This window comes from Salvelinus fontinalis, chromosome 10 (genome assembly GCF_029448725.1).
Source record: "Salvelinus fontinalis isolate EN_2023a chromosome 10, ASM2944872v1, whole genome shotgun sequence".
NCBI classification, from domain to species: domain Eukaryota; kingdom Metazoa; phylum Chordata; class Actinopteri; order Salmoniformes; family Salmonidae; genus Salvelinus; species Salvelinus fontinalis.
Window position 1 is genome coordinate 34,944,282 of NC_074674.1, and position 21,840 is coordinate 34,966,121.

The following is a 21,840-nucleotide window of genomic DNA, read 5'->3' on the forward strand; positions in this document are numbered from 1 at the left end:
GGAGCACGGACCAATAGACAGAGGTGCTAGATCCCACTCCGTGTGACACCCCGGCTCCACCACACCACATGACAAATTGTTTCTCCCAGCATGACCTCTTCTGCTGTCTCATCATCTCCCGCAAAGCACAGAACTTCATAATACGTCCCGACGCAGGAAGCACAAATGCCTTATCTGGCTCTACTCTAGAAAAGCATGGCACTAGGGTTCTTATTCAAACAGCTGTTACACACCAAAATCCTCTCCATTTCAGGGGATGGAGTGAAATGTAGTTATTTGTAATATACACTGTGACTGTGTTGGAATGGATCTAAAGTGGTAAAACTGAAACAGGATGTCAAAACAAAAGTTTCACGACTTGACTATCAGAAGGACACCAGCCATCATCAAGCCTACAAAAAAAACAAGAAGCCAATGGAAAACATATACTGTTTATCTTGAGTCACATCATATTATCTTATATTGCCCATAAGGCACAAAAGTCGGATTTTTCAAAAGTAAACAGAAATGTCTATCACTAAATAGAACATTGCTAAATTGTAGGCCTTTCCAACATATTCTAACAGAACTTGCTTTGCTGATCTAATATTACTTCTCCTCTGTAGAATCAGATTCTCTCTTTCTGATGGAGGATGTTATGAGATTATACAGATTACACCACACTTGAGGGGGGAGGACATGATACAAATGTACAAACCACTGTTTCAAAGTTCCTAACAGCAAGACCAGATCACTCCTTTTCCAAATAACAAGGAAACCCTGGGGGCAGGATCCCAAATTGGAGTTTAGCATAAAGTAAACTTTTAAAATGGTGATACAACTGATATAGCAGTTGTATCAATAGGGTGAGGCAAATTACAAGTGGCTTTATCAATCTGAGACAATATCCAAACATTTCAATTTTATGTGTAAGACAGAAGTATACATTAAAGGGAGATTTCAGGATTTTGGCAGTTAGGCTCTTTATCTACTTCCCCAGAGTCAAATTAACTTGTAGATACCATTTTTACATCAGTGTTGCAAACGGAACCTTATTTGTCTTTTTACCAAAGTACAGTACTTGATTTGCGTGGGAGCACACCGGAAGTGAGTACCAGATGGCCCATCTAAACACGAAAAAAGTCACTTAATGGCAAAGTTGGGTTGGAGCTCGTAAGATATCGCCGCCATCTTTCTGTCCGAGGAATCGTGCAGTATGACTAACAAAAACGATAAAACATCAAAATGTGTACGAAGTCTTTAGCGCATATATTTAAAAACATAATAACTGTTTATTAAGTGGTGGAATTGTCCTTTTGACTTGTTGCTAGTGTAACGCAATTAAGAACGTGCCATACACTCACTCCACAGCTAGCTTGAAATGTTCTGGATGGAGCCATCCAGTTGATAGCTTTCAGGTGGTTCAACCTGTTGGAATGTCAAGTAGAGGATCACTGGTTTAAGCCCAGTATGGGGTAGGTGAAGGAAACTAAGCTGTTAGCAACACGAGAGAGACTACAAGGACACACACCTGATGCTTAAACCAAAACCTGACCTTAACTTAATTGTATAGCCTTTTTCTTGCAGTACAGACACGTTACACTAGTCTGTCTCTCCTGCCCCCGTCTGGCTTGAAATAGCTTAGACTTCAGATCTAGTCTGAAGAAATCCTTGGAACAGATCTGGGCTGTTCCAAGGATCACGCATAATACTGACCGTAGTGAGAATTAGTAGACCTGGCTGAATATAGCCTAAGGGGTTTATATGGATAAACTAAATATTGTGGCTGACATCAAACATGATTCTTCCATAGCCTATATTCGTCAAGTCTAATCATTCTCTCTGGACGGCCGGAACTATAAACACGTCCAATTGTTTCCACCCGTAGGGATTTATTGGTCGAAATGTTTGAGCTTTTTACGAACCAGAAAACCACACTTTAATCTGTAAATTGTTTCGCTAATTAGTCAATTTAAGTGCATTCAAATAACGCAATCAACTCAAACCGTGACAGTTATTTATCTAAAGGTGAGATGGCAGCATCCGGGTTAGACGATTTGAATTTTACAATGAAAGAGATAACCGGCACGCGCCAGTCTGTCTCGGGCAGCACAAGTGATGAGACGTTCACTGCCAGTGTTGTGCGTGAGAGTTCGTCGACTCTTTCCCTATCAGAGGACAATAAACTTGTCTGTGTGGAATATCCAGGTATTATCTCCAATGTGGACAAGATGCTGGAAAGTATTGGGGGTATACAAGGGATGTCCAAGGTGAGCAAGCAATTCTAGCTACACACGCCGATCAGCGCATGCGCGACTTGTCACTTACTCGCTAGCTACGTTACTCTGCTTGCAATGTTTATTCATATATATATATATATATATATATATATACATTTCTCATTAAAACATGTCGCTAGTTATATATATATATATATATGATACACACAGGAAGCTGTTGAGAGTGAAAAACTCACATATATATATATATATAACTAGCTAGCGACATGTTTTAATGATACATTTTATCATTCACATTATATTAGTTTACTGTAGGTAACAGGTGCTAGCTACTTCAGACATACATACCTACTCACATGTTGTTGTTCCCATAATTCACCACTATTTGCGTTGTTCATAATAATGATGATGAACTAAAAAGGAAGTGCTTCTCCACAGACCTATGCTGACCCCAGCAGACGGTTGGAACTTCGCTTTCGTCCCCAGGACCCGTTCTGTCACCCTGTCTGTGGAAACCGTTACCCCTCCACCAACCTGCTGCTGCGCATGAAAAGGAGAGTGCGTAAAGGCAACCCCAAGGAAGCCCAAATCAACATGGACATCCTGGGTGTCATCGGGACAACATACAAATTCCAAGGTTCAACTTCTTAAACTTCAGACACTTGAGTGTCTGTGACCCCTTTATGATTCCTTCCCATTGCCTCCCTACTCTGATCTGTGCTGCTATTACTCTTAATTGTGTATTTGTTGTTGATGTAAGTTGTACACTGAGTGTACAAAACATTAACAACACCTGCTCTTTCCATGGCAGACTGACCAGGTGAATCCAGGCTAAAGCTATGATCCCTTATTGATGTCACTTGTTAAATCCACTTCAGTGAGTGTAGATGAAGAGGAGGAGACAGATTAAAGAAGGATTTTTTTAGCCTTGAGACGGATTGTATGTCTCAATTGAGGTTGAAGGTGCAAGACAAAAGATTTTAATGCCCTTGAACGGGGGTATGGTCGTAGGTTTGTGTCAAGAACTACAGCACTGCTGGGTTTTTCACTCTCAACAGCTTCCTGTGTGTATCAAGAATGGTCCACCACCCAAAGGATTTCGAGCCAACTTGACACAACTGTGGGAAGCATTGGACTAAAACCTGGGCCAGCATCCCTGTAGAATGCTTACGACAAATCCGGTTTAGGTCGGGTTGGGTTGCGCTGCTCAATATTAGGAAGGTGTTCTTAATGTTTGTACACTCAGTGTATATTGTTAATTGTTGCAGGGATGGCAGACTTCCAGTATCTTGCGGTGCATTCAGCAAAGGACGGCTCACACACATCCCTCTACGATAAGATCATCTTGCGTAAACCAGAGAATAATGAGTTCTTTGAGCAGCCTGTGCCCCTCTTCCTTCCTCCACCCATCTTCTCTCGCCTGGACAGTGCTGTGGACTATAACTACCGACCTGAAATCCAACACAAGTAAGCAGGGGCATTGGAGCAGTGTTACACTGCACAGTTTCACCCTCATCAGAGGTAGTGTGTTCAGCTCAGAAACAAATATGCAAATGGAAGTCAACATTTGTGTCAGCAATTATTCGTAGGAATTCCCAACAACATAAACTTTACAAAATGGTGTGTTCAACAAGAGGAGCAAGACAGGAAGCCCCTTATTTAGTTATAAAGATGCAGGTGCTAATAGATTTGGCCATTGGCCAACCCATAAGGGTTATTAGCTAAACCATTGTGGTCTTGTGTCTTCTGTGCAGAGAAGGCCATTGTCCCCCAACAGTCTCCAGGGATAATCTTATTGGTTTGAGTCGAGCCCGTCGGCCTCATAATGCCATCTTCCTCACTTTTAACGACCAGAACATCCCCACGGAGCCCATGGAGGCTGCCAAGGTCAACTGGAAGAGAGTGTGTGTTCACCCCAGTGACATAAAGGCAGAGGAACAACTGAAGGAGGTTAGTATACTTTGCATTGGGCTACTGAGGTTTATTCACAAGCCATTGTGAAGACTGCATGAAGTCAAAATCAGGGGGGATGTTCTCATGTTTGAAACTTTTTTATTACGTTAATCACATATGCATAGGAACATAGCATTTATTTCTGTTTGAGCATTTTTTTAAATTCTAATGCTATTTCAAGACAGAAGTGTTTACTTAAGTGTTAGCCTGTAGGGTAGTTTGTATTTGGTCTCTCTGATTTAGATGGAATTACAATGGACACTCAGATCTTGATGACGATACCCAGTGTGCTAGTGGAGGGTGAACACAGTTTACCCAGTTTTTTGTTGTTGTTGCCCAACAGTTTACCCACCTTTTGTTGAGAAATACAGTACCAGTCAAAAGTTTGGACACACCTACTGATTCAAGGGTTTTTCTTTATTTTTACTGTTTTCTACATTGTAGAATAATAGTGAAGACAAACAATGAAATAACACATATGTAATCATGTAGTAACCAAAAAAGTGTTAAACAAATCAAAATGTATTTTATATTTGAGATTCTTCAAAGTAGCCACCTGTTGCCTTGATGACAGCTTTGCACACGCTTGGCATTCTCTCAACCAGCTTCATGAGGTATTCACCTGGAATGCATTTCAATTAACAGGTGTGCCTTATGTTAATTTGTGGAATTTCTTTCCTTAATGCGCTTGAGCCAATTAGTTGTGTTGTGACAAGGTAGGGTTGCTATACAGAAGATAGCCCTATTTGGTAAAAGACCTTAGTCATATTATGGCAAGAACAGCTCAAATAGGCAAAGAGAAACAACAGTCCATCATCAAGAACATTGAGTTATTTCAAGTGCAGTCGCAAACACCATCAAGCACCATGATGAAACTGGCTCTCATGAGGACCGCCACAGGAAAGGAAGACCCAGAGTTACCTCTGCTGCAGAGGATAAGTTCATTAAAGTTACCAGCCTCAGAAATTTCAGCCCAAGTAAATACTTCATAGAGTTCAAGTAACAGACACATCTCAATATTAACTGTTCAGAGGAGACTGAATCAGACCTTTATGGTTGAATTGCTGCAAAGAAACCACAGCTAAAGGACACCAATAAGAGGAGACTTGCTTGGGCCAGGTAACACGAGCAATGGACATTAGACCAGTGGAAATCTGTCCTTTGGTCTGGTTTTTGGTTCAAACCATCGTGTCTTTGTGAGATGCAGAGTAGGTGAACGGATGATCTCCGCATGTGTAGTTTTGATGCTTCACTATTCTACAATGTAGAAAATACTAAAAATAAAGAAACCCTTGATTGAGTGTGTCAACTTTTGACTGGGACTGTACATTGAAAGTATAGGGAGCGTAACTTCTTTCACCGTGATCAGAGTTTACCCACTTATTATTTAAAAAATTCAACTACATCACTATTCAACTACCTGCCCACCTATTTTTTTTTTTTTACATCACCATGTACAAAGGCTGTTCCTATGGTATTTTTCTATGGAAAATGTACACATCGGAAATGTTAAGTCTATTGCTTTGATATAACCTCTGTTAACTTTCCCCAAACCACACGGTGTGTAGATGTTTGAGAGCCGGCCCATCTGGTCCGGGTACGCGGTCAAGGCCAACCTCGACCTCCACCCTGATAAACTGAAGCTGCTGCTCCCTATCATGGCCTACTATATGGTGAGGAGACCTAGACCAGCCAATGGAAAAAGCGATAGAAAACATATCCAAAAATAGCATATGTCTGCTATCTAACTGTCACCATGGATACTACAGCCCAAGGTCACATACCTGTATACCATTCATCAGGATGCCAATTGTTTGGCTGTCTGCATATTCTCTGACACCTAACTAATCTATATGGTGAGCAGACCCAGACCAGCAGGGGGTCAATAAAGGGAAATAGGGCATATCTCTATTTACATGCCATGTCCTATTCGATTCACTTGACTTGAAATTAACCTCTTGAGAGAAGTAGAAGTGGATGGTGGCAAGAGAAAGAAGACGCAAACATAAAAATCTATTTGATCAATAGAATATTAAATAAAAGTGTAGTACGAAAAACAGAACGAGTCCTCGCAATATAATCATTGAGTGAGTCAACAGAACAGCCCATTGTTCTTATTTGCCATACAAATTCCATTGAAATCTGATATGTGTATCCTCTAGGTGACAGGCCCCTGGAGGAGCCTCTGGGTGAGATTTGGCTACGACCCTTGCAAGACACCAGAGGCCAAGAAATACCAGGTGCTGGACTTCAGGATCCGCTGCAGTACCAAGCACGGTGAGGAGTGGGGTTAGGGTGGAGGTTTGGTTCAATCTAATCTGGAGGGACAATTTAATTCCACAGCCTTTGTTAATCATGCGTTGTTTTATGAGACCGTGTTTTCCCCCTCTGTGAATGTCTTTAGGATATACTATAAATGACATGCCAGTGAAGGCCAAGAGGAGCACTTTCAACTATACCCTGCCAATCACACTTAACAAAGCAGGTGGGTAACTGGGCATATGTCTGGGGTGTGTGACTGGGTCTGTGCTTGCATGCGTACGTGTGTGTGTCCGTGTGTATTAGGGATGATTGTCTCACTAATGTCCCTCTTTGTTGTTCAGTGCCCCAGGCTGCTAATGTGACCGATTTACCCCCTGAGGGCCCTGCTGGTGGACGTAGTGCTAATATAACCAGATACCAGCTCAAGGTAAGGAACTGAAAACTTCCCCACACCTTACTCACTATACATATTATACTGTACTAACAAGAATGTCACAGTAATAAGACCTCAGATACCAACCTCCTTTTACCCTGTCTCCTGTTTGTCCAGGATTCCTCATACATATTCCGAGATGGGACCCTGCCCCCCCACAGGCAAATGTTCTACCAGCTCTGTGATCTGGATGTGGAGAGGTAAAATCCAACATGGTATACGGGCGATTCCATTAGAGATTGTCCCAAATATATTTGTTTTTGATCTTCCTGAAATGAAATCCATAGAAAGGTCCTTTGGGAAAAGGATGTTTGGCATACCTTTTTTAAATCTATATCCAAAATAATTATGTTTAACATTTTAGCCTTACCAAGTCTTCTTTAAGACACTACAACAATGAGTCTATAGATGCTACAAAGCCAGACTTAGTGTCATTTGAAACAGTACTGTGTGCTCTGAAATATGAGTAGTGTTGAGATTAAGAATACCATTTCTGTACATTAATTTATGGTTCATTAAAAATATAAACCTACATTTCTTAGGTACCCTTTTTGATTTTCATTTTTTGGCATATTGTTTTATACAATATACTCTACAAGTGCATAACATTTCCAGAGTTGGTTCTCTGCTACTTTTGAAGTTATGGTACATTTTATGAGCAACACCAACACATTGAATGGGAAAATGGATTCAAAGGAACTCCCTCTGCTGGTGACTAACTAAATATGCAATCCTAAAGTAGAGCTGTGATTGGCCTATAAATTCAATAAATAAAATGGGTTTGATCACACGGTAAGGTTTTAAATGACACCAAGAATGTGTTTGTAGCATCTACAGAGTCATTGTTGTAGTGTCTAAAATAAGGTGTGTGTAAGGCCAAAATGTGAAAAATTGCCTAACTTAATCAATTATTCTAAGGTATGCCAAACATCCTTCCCCCAAGGGACCTTTCTATGGATTTATTTAATAGATTCTAAACATAACTACAGTGCCTTCAGCAAGTAATCGTACCCCTTGAATTATTCCACATTTTGTTGTTTTACAGCCTGAATTCAAAAGGAATTAAATGTATTATTTAAACTACACACAATACCCCATAATGACAGTCATACATTTTTTTGTTGTGGAAAAATACAGAAATATCTAATTTACATAAGTATTCACAATCCTGGGTCCGTACTTTGTAGACGCATCTTTGGCATTGATTACAGCTGTGAGTCTTTCTGGGTAAGTCTCTAAGTGCTTTCCACACCTGGATTGTGCAACATTTCCCCTTTTTTTTTTTTTTTTTTATTTTTTTTATTATTATTTTCAAAATTCTTCAAGCTCTGTCAAATTCGTTGTTGATCATTGCTAGATAAACATTTTCAGGTCTTGTCATAGATTTTCAAGTAGATTTAAGTAAAAACTGTAACTCGGCCACACTATGCACATTCTTCTTGGGAAGCAACTCCAGTGTAGGTTTGACGTTGTGTTTTAGGTTATTGTCCTGTTGAAAGGTGATTTCATCTCCCAGTGTCTGTTGGTTAAGCAAACTGAAGCAGGATTTCCTCTAGGAATTTGCCTGTGCTTAGCTCCATTCTTTCTTTTTCCTGGAATAACTCCCCAGTCCTTAACAATTACAAGCATACCCATAACATGATGCAACAGCCACTGCTTGAAAATATGGAGAGTGGTACTCTGTAATGTATTGGATTTGTCCCAAACTTTGTATTCAGGACAAAAAGTTAATTATTTTGCAGTATTATTTTAGTGCCATGTTGCAAACGAGATGCAAGGTTTTGATTTTTATTTGATTTTGTTCTGTACATGCTTCCTCCTTTTCACTCTGTCAATTAGGTTAGAATTGTAGAGTAACAACAATGTTGATCCATCTTCAGTTTTCCCCGAACACAGCCATTAAACCCTGTAACTGTTTTAAAGTCACCATTGGCCACATGGTGAAATCCCTAAGCGGTTTCCTTCCCCTCTGGCAACTGAGTTAGGAACAATGCCTGTATCCTTGTAGTGACTGGTTGTTTTGATACACCATCAAAAGTGTAATTCATAACTTCACCATGCTCAAAAGGATATTCATTGTCTGCTTCTTTTCTTTTTTTTTTCATCTACCAATAGGTGACCTTCCTTGAGAGGCTTTGGAAAACCTCCCTGATCTTTGTGGTTGAATCTGTTTTGAAATTCACTGCTCGACTGAGGGACCTAACAATTATCTGTATGTTTTTTTTTCGTATTTAACCTTTATTTAACTAGGCAAGTCAGTTAAGAACAAATTCTTATTTACAATGACGGCCTACCCTGGCCAAACCCTAACCCGGATGACGTTGGGCCAATTGTGTGCTTCCCTATGGGACTCCCAATCACGGCCGGTTGTGATACAGCCTGGAATCGAACCAGGGTCTAGTGACACCTCTACCACTAAGATGCAGTGCCTTAGACTGCTGCGCCACTCTGGAGTGTGTGGGGTACAGAGATGAGGTAGTCATTAAAAAATCATGTTGAACACTATTATTGCACACAGTGAGTCCATGCTATTTATGTGACTTGTTAAACAAATGTTTACTCCTGAACATATTTAGGCTTGCCATAACAAAGGGGTTGAATACTTATTGACTCAAGACATTTCAACTTTTCGTTTGTAAACATTTTGAAAAACATAATTCCACTTTGACATTATGGGTTTTGGTGTGTAGGCCAGTGACAAAAATAATCTTAAGTTAATCAATTTCAAATTCCAGCAGTAACAACAATGTGGAAAAAGTCAAGGGGAGAGAATACTTTCTGAAGGCACTGTATATTTTGGACCAATCTCCTTTGGAATTGCAGTGGCAAAGGTCTGCATGTTGTCCATTTGTGTCTAATGTTATGACCCTGCTCCTGGCTCAGCATAAGGAACGTGATCAGTCGGAACGATGGCCAGGAGGAGGAGTGTGACGAGAGGGATGGCTGGTGTCTGTCCCACACCTCTGATGACCTCCGAGATATCATGTCCTCTATGATCAAGCAGGTTATCCGTGCCAAGAGGCCAGGTGAGTCCTCTCTCTCTAACACTTGTGCAGCATTCACCTATGATCGACCTGGCAGAGTTTGACTTCATGGTGTTTAGGTGGTTTTGAGTGTTGTGTTGAATTGCAGTTTTTTCATAAGAGTTGAAGGAGAACCCCCTGGGGAGGGATAAAACTGTTACAATACACAACAAGTGATGACTACAGTCTTTCTCATAGGTCAAGCTGCTTTTTATTAATGTTCAGATGTAGTGCAGGAAAAATAGTTGTTATGCCTAATTTAGATATTTTTTTGCATATCATTTCCGACATTTGGTAGGCAATTATTTTACTCAACTTGCCTATATTTAAATAGATGCAGCTTCTCTTCTACCATTTCTCCCTGTCCTGGACCAGAGTTTCCAAAACTCAGCCCCCCCCCCCAAAAAAACCCCAACAACAACAACCCAGGACCGAGTTTGGGAAACCCTGCCCTAGACGACTAAATAAAGGCTTGCTCACCCGAGTAATGTAAAATCGATCGAATTCTCTTTCATTCCTGCTTCTCTCACGGAGCGAGGGCATTAAGTGATTGGGGAGAAAATGCAATAACTCTAAAACAGTGGAAAGATTTTCTGTTCAAAATTTCCAAATAACCTCAGTTTGACTGGTTTTAAGGAAATGAAAGGCTGGGAAAACGATCCAACTTGTTTCTGATAATATTAAGTTCTACTTGGATGCATATTTTATGTGGTTGGTTGGAATACTGTCAGCTTTTATATTGCTGAAAAAGATGGCATTTCTACACTCCTGTTCCCGAGACAAAATTAACATTTGGTTTATGAATTTACTGCAAGAAATGCATAATTCAGCAGGAGTTAATATTATGTTATGCTTCATGTGAGAGGTTATAGGCCTACAGTCGATGTCCATTTCACCCATCTGAACTTCAACGGTTCGCTGACCAGGGGGTTCGGCCGCACCTTCAGCGACCCTACTTCCGCTATTGCTGATGTGAAGTGAACTAGTGTGGTCCAAGATTAACCATACTGTAGGCCCAGTCACCATGAGAATACTTTCCTCTAGCTCTGGTCACAACAGTCTGTCTGTCTGAGGTTTTGGTTACTTCCCCACTGCTGGTGTGCAAGTGTGGGCACAATGAGTGCATCTATCCTGAAGAAAAATATAAATGCAACGGGCAACTTCAAACATTTTCAAATCAGTCAATTGAAATACATTCATTAAGCCCTAATCTATGGATTTCACATAACTGGGAATACATAAACTCATCAAAAAAAGAAACATCCCTTTTTCAGGACCCTGTCTTTCAATGATATTTCGTAAAAATCCAAATAACTTCACAGATCTTCATTGTAAAGGGTTTAAACACTGTTTCCCATGCTTGTTCGATGAAACAATTAATGAACATGCATCTGTGGAACGGACGTTAAGATAGTAACAGTTTACAGACGGTAGGCAATTAAGGTCACAGTTATGAAAACTTAGGACACTAAAGAGGCCTTTCTACTGACTCTGGAAAAACACCAAAAGAAAGATGCCCAGGGTCCCGTCTCATCTGCGTGAACGTGCCTTAGGCATGCTGCAAGGAGACATGAGGACTGCAGATGCGGCCAGAGCAATAAATTGCAATGTGCGTACTGTGAGACGCCTAAGACAGCGCTACATAATGGACAGCTGATCGTCCTCGCAGTGGCAGACTACGTGTAACAACATCTGCACAGGATTGGTACATCTGAACATCACACCTGCGAGACAGTTACAGGATGGCAACAACAACTGCCCGAGTTACACCAGGAACGCACAATCCCTCCATCAGTGCTCAGACTGTCCGCAATAGGCTGAGAGAGGCTGGACTGAGGGCTTGTAGGCCAGTTGTAAGGCAGTTCCTCACCAGACATCACCGGCAAAAACGTCGCCTATGGGCACAACCCCACCGTCGCTGGACCAGACAGGACTGGCAAAAGTGCTCTTCACTGACGAGCCACGGTTTTGTTTCACCAGGGGTGATGATCAAATTCGCGTTTATTGTCGAAAGAATGAATGTTACACCGAGGCCTGTACTCTGGAAAGGGATCAATTTAGAGGTGGAGGGTTCATCATGGTCTGGGGCGGTGTCACAGCATCATCGGACTGAGTTTGTTGTCATTGCAGGCAATCTCAACGCTGTACGTTACAGGGAAGACAATCCTCCTCCCTCATGTGGTACCCTTCCTGCAGGCTCACCCTGACATGACCCTCCAGCATGACAATGCCACCAGCCATACTGATCGTTCTGTGCATAATTTCCTGCAAGACATGAATGTCAGTGTTCTGCCATGGCCAGCGAAGAGCCTGGATCTCAATCCCATTGAACACGGCTGGGACCTGTTGTTTTGGAGGGTGAGGGCTAGTGCCATTCCCCCCCAGAAATGTCCCGGAACTTGCAGGTGCCTTGGTGGAAGAGTGGGGTAACATCTTACAGCAAGAACTGGCAAATCTGGTGCAGTCCATGAGGAGGAGATGCACTGCAGTACTTAATGCAGCTGGTGGCCACACTAGATACTGACTGTTACTTTTGATTTTGACCCACCCCCCCCCTTTGTTCAGGGACACATTATTCCATTTCTATTAGTCACATGTCTTTGGAACTTGTTCAGTTTGTCTCAGTTCCAGATAGCTGATGTTCTGAAAGAGCTGCAAAATCTGGACCCCTACAAATCAGCCGGGCTAGATAATCTAGACTCTCTCTTTCTAAAACTATTCACCGAAATTGTTGCAACCCCTATTACTAGCCTGTTCAACCTCTTTCGTATCGTCTGAGATCCCCAAAGATTGGAAAGCTGCCGCGGTCATCCCCCACTTCAAAGGGGGAGACACTCTAGACCCAAACTGCTACAGACCTATATCTATCCTACCCTGCCTTTCTAAAGTCTTTGAAAGCCAAGTTAACAAACAGATCACCGACCATTTCGAATCCCACCGTACCTTCTCCGCTATGCAATCTGGTTTCCGGCTTTAGCCACGCTCAAGGTACTAAACAATATCATAACCGTCATCGATAAGAGACAACACTGTGCAGCCGTATTCATCGACCTGGACAAGGCTTTCGACTCTGTCAATCACCACATTCTTATCGGCAGACTAAACAGCCTTGTTTTCTCAAATGACTGCCTCGCCTGGTTCACCAACTACTTCTCAGATAGAGCTCAGTGTGTCAAATTGCAGGGCCTGTTTTCCGGACCTCTGACAGTCTATGGGGTTGCCACAGGGTACAATCCTCGGGCAGACTCTCTTCTCTGAATACATCAATGATGTCGCTCTTGCTGCTGGTGATTCTCTGATCCACCTCTACTCAGACGACACCATTCTGTATGCTTTTGGCCCTTCTTTGGACACTGTTTTAACTAACCTTCAGACGAGGTTCAATGCCATACAACTCTCCTTCGTGGCCTCCAACTGCTCTTAAATGCAAGTAAAACTAAATGCATGCTCTTCAACCGATCTCTGCCCGCCTGCCCAGCATCACTACTCTGGACGGTTCTGACTTAGAATATGTGGACAACTACAAATACCTAGGTGACTGGTTAGACTGTAAACTCTCCTTCCAGACTCACATTAAGCATCTCCAATCCAAAATTACATCTAGAATCAGCTTCCTATTTCGCAACAAAGCATCCTTCAATCATGCTGCCAAACACCCTCGTAAAACTGACTATCCTACCGATCCTTGACTTCGGCGACGTCATTTACAAAATAGCCTCCAACACTCTACTCAGCAAATTGGATGCAGTTTATCACAGTGCCATCCGTTTTGTCACCAAAGCCCCATATACCATTCACCACTGCGACCTGTATGCTCTCGTTGGCTAGCCCTCGCTTCATATTCGTCGCCAAACCCACTGGCTCCAGGTCATCATCTATAAGTCTTTGATCACTGGTCACCATAGCAGCACCCGCTCCAGCAGGTATATTTCACTGTTCACCCCTAAAGCCAATTCCTCCTTCGGCCGCCTTCCAGTTCTCTGCTGCCAATGACTGGAAAGAACTGCAAAAATATCTGAAGCTGGAGACTCATATCTCCCTCACTAGCTTTAAGCACCAGCTGTCAGAGCAGCTCACAGATCACTGCACCTGTACATAGCCTATCTGTAAATAGCCCATCCAACTACCTCATCCCCATACTGTTATCTATTTTATTTATTTTTGCTCCTTTGCACCCCAGTATCTCTACTTGTACACTCATCTTCTGCACATCTATCACGCCAGTGTTTAATTGCTATATTATAATTATTTCGCCACTATGGCCTATTTATTGCCTTACCTCCGTTATCCTACCTCATTTGCACACACTGTATATAGACTTTTTTTTACTGTATTATTGACTGTATGTTTGTTTATTCCCTGTGTAACTCTGTTGTTTGTGTTGCTTTGCTTTATCTTGACCAGGTCACATTTGTAAATGAGAACTTGTTCTCAACTTGCCTACCTGGTTAAATAAAGGTGAAATAAGAAAGATGTTGAATCTTTTGTTCATACAAATATTTACACATGTTAAGTTTGCTGAAAATAAACACAGTTGACAGTGAGAGGACGTTTCTATTTTTGCTGAGTTTGTATGCATCTGTTGGTCATAGATACCTTAGGGGCATGGATCAGAAAACCAGTCTGTATCTGATGTGACCACCATTTGCCTCATGCAGCACGACACATCTCCTTTGCATAGAGTTGATCAGGCTGTTGATTGTGGCCTGTACTATGTTGTCCCACTCCTCTTCAATGGCTGTACGAAGTTGCTGAATATTGACGGGAACTGGAACACGCTGTCGTACACTTCGAAAACATGCTAAATGGGTAACATGTCTGAGTATGCAGGCCATGGAAGAACTGGGACATTTTCAGCTTCCAGGAATTGTGTACAGTTAATTGCGACATGGGTCTGTGCATTATCATGCACAGACCCATGCACGACAAGGGCCTCAGGATCTCGTCATGGTCTCTGTGTATTCAAATTGCCATTGCTAGAATGCAGTTGTGTTCGTTGTCTGTAGCTTAGGCCGCGCCCATACCATTACTTCACCGCCACCATGGGGCACTCTGTTCACAATGTTGACATCTGCAAAAATCTCGCCCACTTGACGCCATACACGTGGTCTGCTGTTGTGAGGCCAGTTGGACGTACTGCAAATTCTCTAAAATGACATTGGAGGCAAGTTACTGTAGAGAAATGAATATTACAAATTCTGGCAACAGCTGGTTGGACATTCCTGCAGTCAGCATGCCAATTGCACACTCCCTCAACTTGAGACATCTGTGGCGTTGTGTGACAAACTGCACATTTCCGAGTGGCCTTTTGTCCCCAGCACAAGGTGCGCCTGTGTAATGATCGTGCTGTTTAATCAGCTTCTTGACATGCCACCCCTGTCAGGTAGATGGATTAACTTGGCAATGGAGAAATGTTAACTAACAGGGATTTAAACAAATTTGTGCAAAGCATTTGAGAGTAATGTTTTTGTGTTTATGGAACATTTCTGGGATCTTTTATTTCAGCTCATGAAACATGGGACCAACACTTTACATGTTGTGTTTTATATTTTTGTTCAGTATAGTATGTCAGATAACGTGTGCATAAATTAATTGTCCATTAAATAAGTGAGTTTGTGTATCTTTTGACTTGTTGCTGTAAGATTTTAATCAATTATGGGGATCATGAATGTTTTAGTCCATCATACAGTATATCTGTGCTTTCTGCAGCTCCACACTCTTCTGGACCTGAGAGTTCTATTACCAGGCGAAAGACCCCAGAAAGTGGAGAGGATGATGAAGAGGAAGATGAGTTTCATCCCTCAGAGGGGAGTGACAATGAGATGCAGACAGAGATGCTGGATTATATGTGAGGATGGACACGGTCTATCCCTGCCCTGAGAAATGGACTGGAATTGTACAAACTTGCTTTGTTCACTATACAAACGTACATTTTTGTGTATTTGCAAATTAGTGTGAATAAATGTGTTTTTAAGTTGAGTGATCTTTCCCCCTTTTATTGTCCACAATGGAAAAATGTATTCAGGAGAAGTGTATCAGTTATCAATATGCTATCAGTTGGTTAGTTTCTTGCTGTACACATAACCAATGGAAAAAGTGACAGGAAACACTTTCAACACACCTCCAAAAATAGCATGTGTCTGCTATCTAACTCTGTCACCTTGTATACTGCTGCCTACACCCAAGGTCATATACCTGTACACCATCCACCAGGATGCCATTTGTTTTGCTGTCTGCATATTCTCTGACACCTAACTAATCTCTAAATTGTATAGATTGAGTTACATGAGCTGCAAAATATTTAGTAACGCGATAAGCTCTGATTTTGTATTTATTATGGATTCCTGGGGTCCAGCACAATTGTCAGTAATACAATTTTTAAAACATTACAATACATTCACAACACATTGTGTGCCCTCAGGCCACTACTACCACAGATCTACGACACAAAATCTACGTGTGTGCAAGTGCCTGTGTTTGTGTCTCTTCACAGTCCCCGCTGTTCCATAATGTGTATTTTTATCTGTTTTTTAAAATAATTTTACTGCTTGCATGAGTTACTTTATGTGGTAGAGTTCCATGTAGTCATGGCTCTATGTAGCACTGTGCGCCTCCCATAGTCTGTTCTGGCCTTGGGGACTGAAAAGACCTATGGAGGCATTTCTTGTGGTGTATGCATGGGTGTCTGAGCGGTGTGACTGTAGTTCAAACAGACATCTCGGTGCATTCAACATGTCAATACCTCTCACAAATAGAAGTAGTGATGAAGTCAATCTCCTCCTCGCCAGGAGAGATTGACATGCATATTATTATTGTTAGCTCTCTGTACATCCAAGGACCAGCCATGCTACCTTGTTCTGAGTCAATTGCAATTTCCCTAAGTCCCTCTTTGTGGCACCATGACCACATGACTGAACAGTAGTCCAGGTGCAACAAAACTAGGGCCTCTAGTGCCTTGTTGATAGTGTTGTTAAAAAAACAGACAAGTGCTATATTATGGACAGGCTTCTCCACATCTTAGCTACTATTGTATCAATATGTTTCGATAATAACAGTTTACAATCCAGGGTTACTCCAAGCAGTTTAGTCACCTCAACTTGCTCAATTTCCACATTATTTCATTACAAGATTTAGTTGAGATTTAGGGTTTAGTGAATAATTTGTCCCAAATACAATGCTTTTAGTTTTTTGAAATATTTAGGACTAACGTATTCCTTGCCACCCATTCTGAAACAAAGCCTCCTTCACTCACGCCGCCAAACTTACCCTAGTAAAACTGACTATCCTACCGATCCTCGACTTCGGCGATGTCATCTACAAAATAGCCTCCAATACTCTACTCAGCAAACTGGATGCAGTTTATCACAGTGCCATCCGTTTTGTTACTAAAGCACCTTATACGACCCACCACTGCGACCTGTATGCCCTAGTCGGCTGGCCCTCGCTACATGTTCGTCGTCAGACCCACTGGCTCCAGGTCATCTACAAGGCCATGCTAGGCAAAGTGCCGCATTATCTCAGTTCACTGGTCACGATGGCTACACCCACCCGTAGCACGCGCTCCAGCAGGTGTATCTCACTGATCATCCCTAAAGCCAAAACCTCATTTGGACGCCTTTCCTTCCAGTTCTCTGCTGCCTGCGACTGGAACGAATTGCAAAAATCTCTGAAGTTGGAGACTTTTATCTCCCTCAACAACTTTAAAAATCTGCTATCCGAGCAGCTAACCGATCGCTGCAGCTGTACATAGTCCATCTGTAAACTACCCACCCAATTTACCTACCTCACCCCCATACTGCTTTTATTTATTTTACTTTTCTGCACTTTTGCACACCAGTATCTCTTCTTGCACATGATCATCTGATGATTTATCACTCCAGTGTTAATCTGCTAAATTGTAATTATTCGATTTATTGCCTACCTCATGCCTTTTGCACACATTGTATATAGATTCTCTTTTTTCTACCATGTTATTGACTTGTCTATTGTTTACTCCATGTGTAACTCTGTGTTGTTGTCTGTTCACACTGCTATGCTTTATCTTGGCCAGGTCGCAGTTGCAAATGAGAACTTGTTCTCAACTAGCCTACCTGGTTAAATAAAGGTGAAATAAAAAAATAAAAAAATAAAAAATAACTGCAGCTCTTTGTTTAATGTTGCAATCATTTCAGTTGCTGTAGTAGCTGACGTCTATAGTGTTGAGTCATCCGATAGACCCACTATATTGTGGATAAGGAGTTACCTTTCTAACAGTTCACAGAGGGTGTTCTTTAATGGAAGCCTTTCCCAACATAATCCAGGTAGAATCAGGAATTCCCCAGGGCAGCTGTCTAGGCCCCTTTACTTTTTTTCAATCTTTACTAACGACATGACACTGGCTTTGAGTAAAGCCAATGTCGCTATGTATGTAGATGACTCAACACTATACACGTCAGCTACTGCAGCAACTGAAATGACTGCAACATTTCATAAAGAGCTGCAGTTTGCTAAAGAATGGCTGGCAAGGAATAAGTTAGTCCTAAATAAGTTTTTCCAACAGTAGACTATGATCGATAATGTCAAAAGCCGCACTGAAGTCTAATAAAACAGCCACCACAATATTTTTTTGCATCGATTTCTCTCAGCCAATCATCAGTCATTTGTTTAAGTGCTGTGCTTGTTGAAGATACTTCCCTATAAGTGTGCTGAAAGTCTGTTGTCAATTTCTTTACAGTAAAATAGCATTGTATCTGGTCAAACACAATTTTTTCCAAAAGTTTGCTCAGGGTTGATAACAGGCTGATTGGATTGGTATTTGAGCCAGTAAAGGGGGCTTTACTATTCTTAGGTAGCGTAATAACTTTTGCTTCTTTCCAGGCCTGAGGGCACACACTTTCTAGTAGGCTTAAATTGAAGATATTGTCCACTATTATCCTCAGTAATTTTCCATTTAAATTGTCAGACCCAGGTGGCTTGTCATTGTTGATAGACAACAATAATATTTTCACCTCTTCCTTTTTATGGAATTGAAAATTGCAATGCTTGTCTTTCATAATTTGGTCAAATATACTTGGATGTATAGTGTCATCGTTTTCTTGCTGGCATGTCATGCCTAACTTTGCTAAGCTTGACAATGAAAAAATCATTAAAGTAGTTGGCAATATCAGTGGGTTTTGTCATAAATGAGCCACCTGATTCAATGAATAATGGCGCCGAGTTTGCCTTTATGCCCCAAATGTAATTCAAGGTGTTCCAAAGCTTTTTACTATCATTCGTTATATCATTAATATTTGTTTCATCGTATAGTTTCTTCTTTTTAGTCAGTTTAGTCACATCATTTCTCAATTTGCAGTACTTTTGAAAATCGGTTGTGCAGCCAGCCTTAGTGCATTCGGGAAGTATTTCGACCATATTTGCCACATTTTGTTACGTTACAGCCTTATTATAAAATTGGTTACATACATTTTCCCCTCATCAATCTACACACAATATACCATAATGACAAATATATATATATATATTTTTTTTTTAAAGTTTTAGGTAATTTATTAAAAATAAAAAACAGAAACCTCATTTACATAATTATTCTGGTGCATCCTGTTTCCATTGATCAGCCTTGATATGTTTCTACAACTTGATTGGAGTCCATCTGTGGTAAATTCCATTGATTGGACATCATTTGGAAAGGCACACACCTGTCTATATAAGGTCCCACAGTTGACAGTACATGTCAGAGCAAAAACCAAGCCATGAGGTCGAAGGAATTGTCCCTAGAGCTCCAAGATAGGATTGTCGAGGCACAGAGCGTACTAAAACATTTCTGCAGCATTGAAGGTCCCTAAGAACACAGTGGCCACCATCATTCTTAAATGGAAGAAGTTTGGAACCACCAAGATTCTTCCTAGTGCTGGCTGCATGGCCAAACTTAGCAATCGGGGGAGAAGGGCCTTTGTCAGGGAGCTCCAGAGTTCCTCTGTGGAGATGGGAGAACCTTCCAGAAGGACAACCATCTCTTCAGCACTCCACTAATTAGGCCTTAATGGTAGAGTGGCCAGATGGAAGCCACTCCTCAGTAAAAGGCACATACAGCTTGCTTGGAGTTTGCAAAAGGGCACCCTAAATGACTCTCAGACCATGATAAACAAGATTCTCTGGTCTGATGAAACCAAGATTGAACTCTTTGTCCTGAATGCCAAGCGTCACATCTGGAGGAAACCTGGCACCATCCCTACGGTGAAGCATGGTGGTGGCAGAATCATGCTAAGGTTTTTTTTCTTCAGTGGCAGGGACTGGGAGACCAGTCAGGATCAAGGGAAAGATGAACGGAGCAAAGTACAGAGAGATCCTTTGATGAAAATCTGCTCCAGAGTGCTCAGGACCTCAGACTGGGGCAAAGGTTCACTTTCCAGCAAGACAACGACCCTAAGCACACAGCCATGACAATGCAGGAGTGGCTTTGGGACAAGTCTCTGAATGTCCTTGAATGGCCCAGCCAGAGCCCGGACTTGAACCTGGTCGAACATCTCTGGAGAGACCTGAAAATAGCTGTGCAGTGACGCTCCCCATCCAACCTGACAGAGCTTGAGAGGATTTGCAGAGATGAATGGGAGAAACTCGCCAAATACAGGTGTGCCAAGCTTGTAATGTCATACCCAAGAAGACTCGAGGCTGTAATCGCTGCCAAAGGTGATTCAACAAAGTACTGAGTAAAGGGTCTGAATAATTATGTAAATGTTATATTTCAGTTATTTAATTTGAATACATTTGCAAAAATTTCTAAACCTGTTTTTGCTCTGTCGTTATGAGGTATTGTGTGTAGATTGGGGGGAAAAACAATGTATTCCATTTCAGAATAAGGCTGTAACGTAACACAATGTGGAAATAATTAAGGGGTCTGAATACTTTCCGAATGCACTGTATTTGCCATACCTTTTGTCTCATCCATCTCAACCATTACATTTTTCAATTCCTCATCAATCCAAGTCGATTCAAAAGTTTTTTTGGTCATTTTCTTAATACAGCAGGTTCACGTTTTAGTAACTAATAAGCAATTTCATAAATGTGTCAAGTGCAGCGTCTGATTGCTCCTCATAACACACCACAGACCAGCAAATATTATTTGCATCATCAACATAAGAATCGCTACAAAACTTATTTAATGACCTCATACACTATTAGGCCCAGCCTTTGGAAATGTGGTTTTCCTAGATATGGCTACTATATTGTGATCACTACATCCGATCGATTTGTTTCTGCAATTTCTGCAGTATTAGTAAACGTGATTAATGCATGTTGATTTAATTCTTGTGCTGTTTGTAAATACCCTGGTAGGTTGACTGATAATCTGAATCAGGTTGCAGGCACTGGTTACAGTTTGAATCTTTTTCTTGGGGGGGTGGGCAGCTTGATGAAAGCCAGTCAATATTGAAATCACTCAGAAAATATACCTCTCTGTTGGGATCACATTATCAAGCATTTCACACGTGTTCTCCACATGTTGACTGTTAGCACTTGGTGGTCGATGGTAGCTTCCCACAAAAATGGGCTTTAAGTGGGGCAGATGAACCTGTAGCCATATTACTTCAACAGTATTTAACATTAGATCTTCTCTAAGCTTTACAGGTATGTGGTTCTTAATATAGACTGCAACACCGCCCCATTGGCATTTCTGTTATTTCTGTGTATGTTAGAACCATATTGCTACCACTGTATCATCAAAGGTGTTTCAGAGATTGTCAGAATATGAATGTCATCAGTTACTAGCAAGTTATTGACTTCATGAACCTTATTTCTTAGGCTACATATGTTAACGTGGGCTATTTTTAACACTTTTCTGAGATGCTTGATTGTTTTCATTGGTTTACTGGAAAGCTTAGCAGAAGTAGACATGCTCGTAATATTTATGTTAGTGCCGGTGTGCTGCACACAGTGGACTTCCTACTAGGGCACACCGCCTCAGTGCTAAAAGTAT

The 21,840-nt window shown here is 41.4% G+C and overlaps 1 protein-coding gene across 1 annotated transcript; it reads left to right on the plus strand.

Annotated features, from left to right (window-relative positions):
- The first annotated feature begins 1,155 nt into the window (after positions 1 to 1,155).
- Positions 1,156 to 15,869, plus strand: LOC129864080 (general transcription factor 3C polypeptide 5-like). Its single transcript, XM_055936666.1, has 11 exons — positions 1,156 to 2,249; positions 2,658 to 2,856; positions 3,488 to 3,686; positions 3,974 to 4,169; positions 5,741 to 5,845; positions 6,335 to 6,449; positions 6,577 to 6,657; positions 6,776 to 6,861; positions 6,985 to 7,067; positions 9,751 to 9,893; positions 15,600 to 15,869. The coding sequence occupies exons 1-11, from the start codon at positions 2,013 to 2,015 to the stop codon at positions 15,740 to 15,742; spliced, it is 1,587 nt and encodes a 528-aa protein (XP_055792641.1). The 5' UTR covers positions 1,156 to 2,012; the 3' UTR covers positions 15,743 to 15,869.
- Positions 15,870 to 21,840: the final 5,971 nt, after the last annotated feature.

Coding starts and splice junctions, on each gene's coding strand:
- LOC129864080 (XM_055936666.1), top strand. CDS start 2,013: ATGGCAGCATCCGGGTTAGACGATTTGAATTTTACAATGAAAGAGATA. Junction 3,687..3,973: donor CGACCTGAAATCCAACACAA/GTAAGCAGGGGC, acceptor TCTTCTGTGCAG/AGAAGGCCATTGTCCCCCAA. Junction 6,450..6,576: donor CCGCTGCAGTACCAAGCACG/GTGAGGAGTGGG, acceptor GAATGTCTTTAG/GATATACTATAAATGACATG.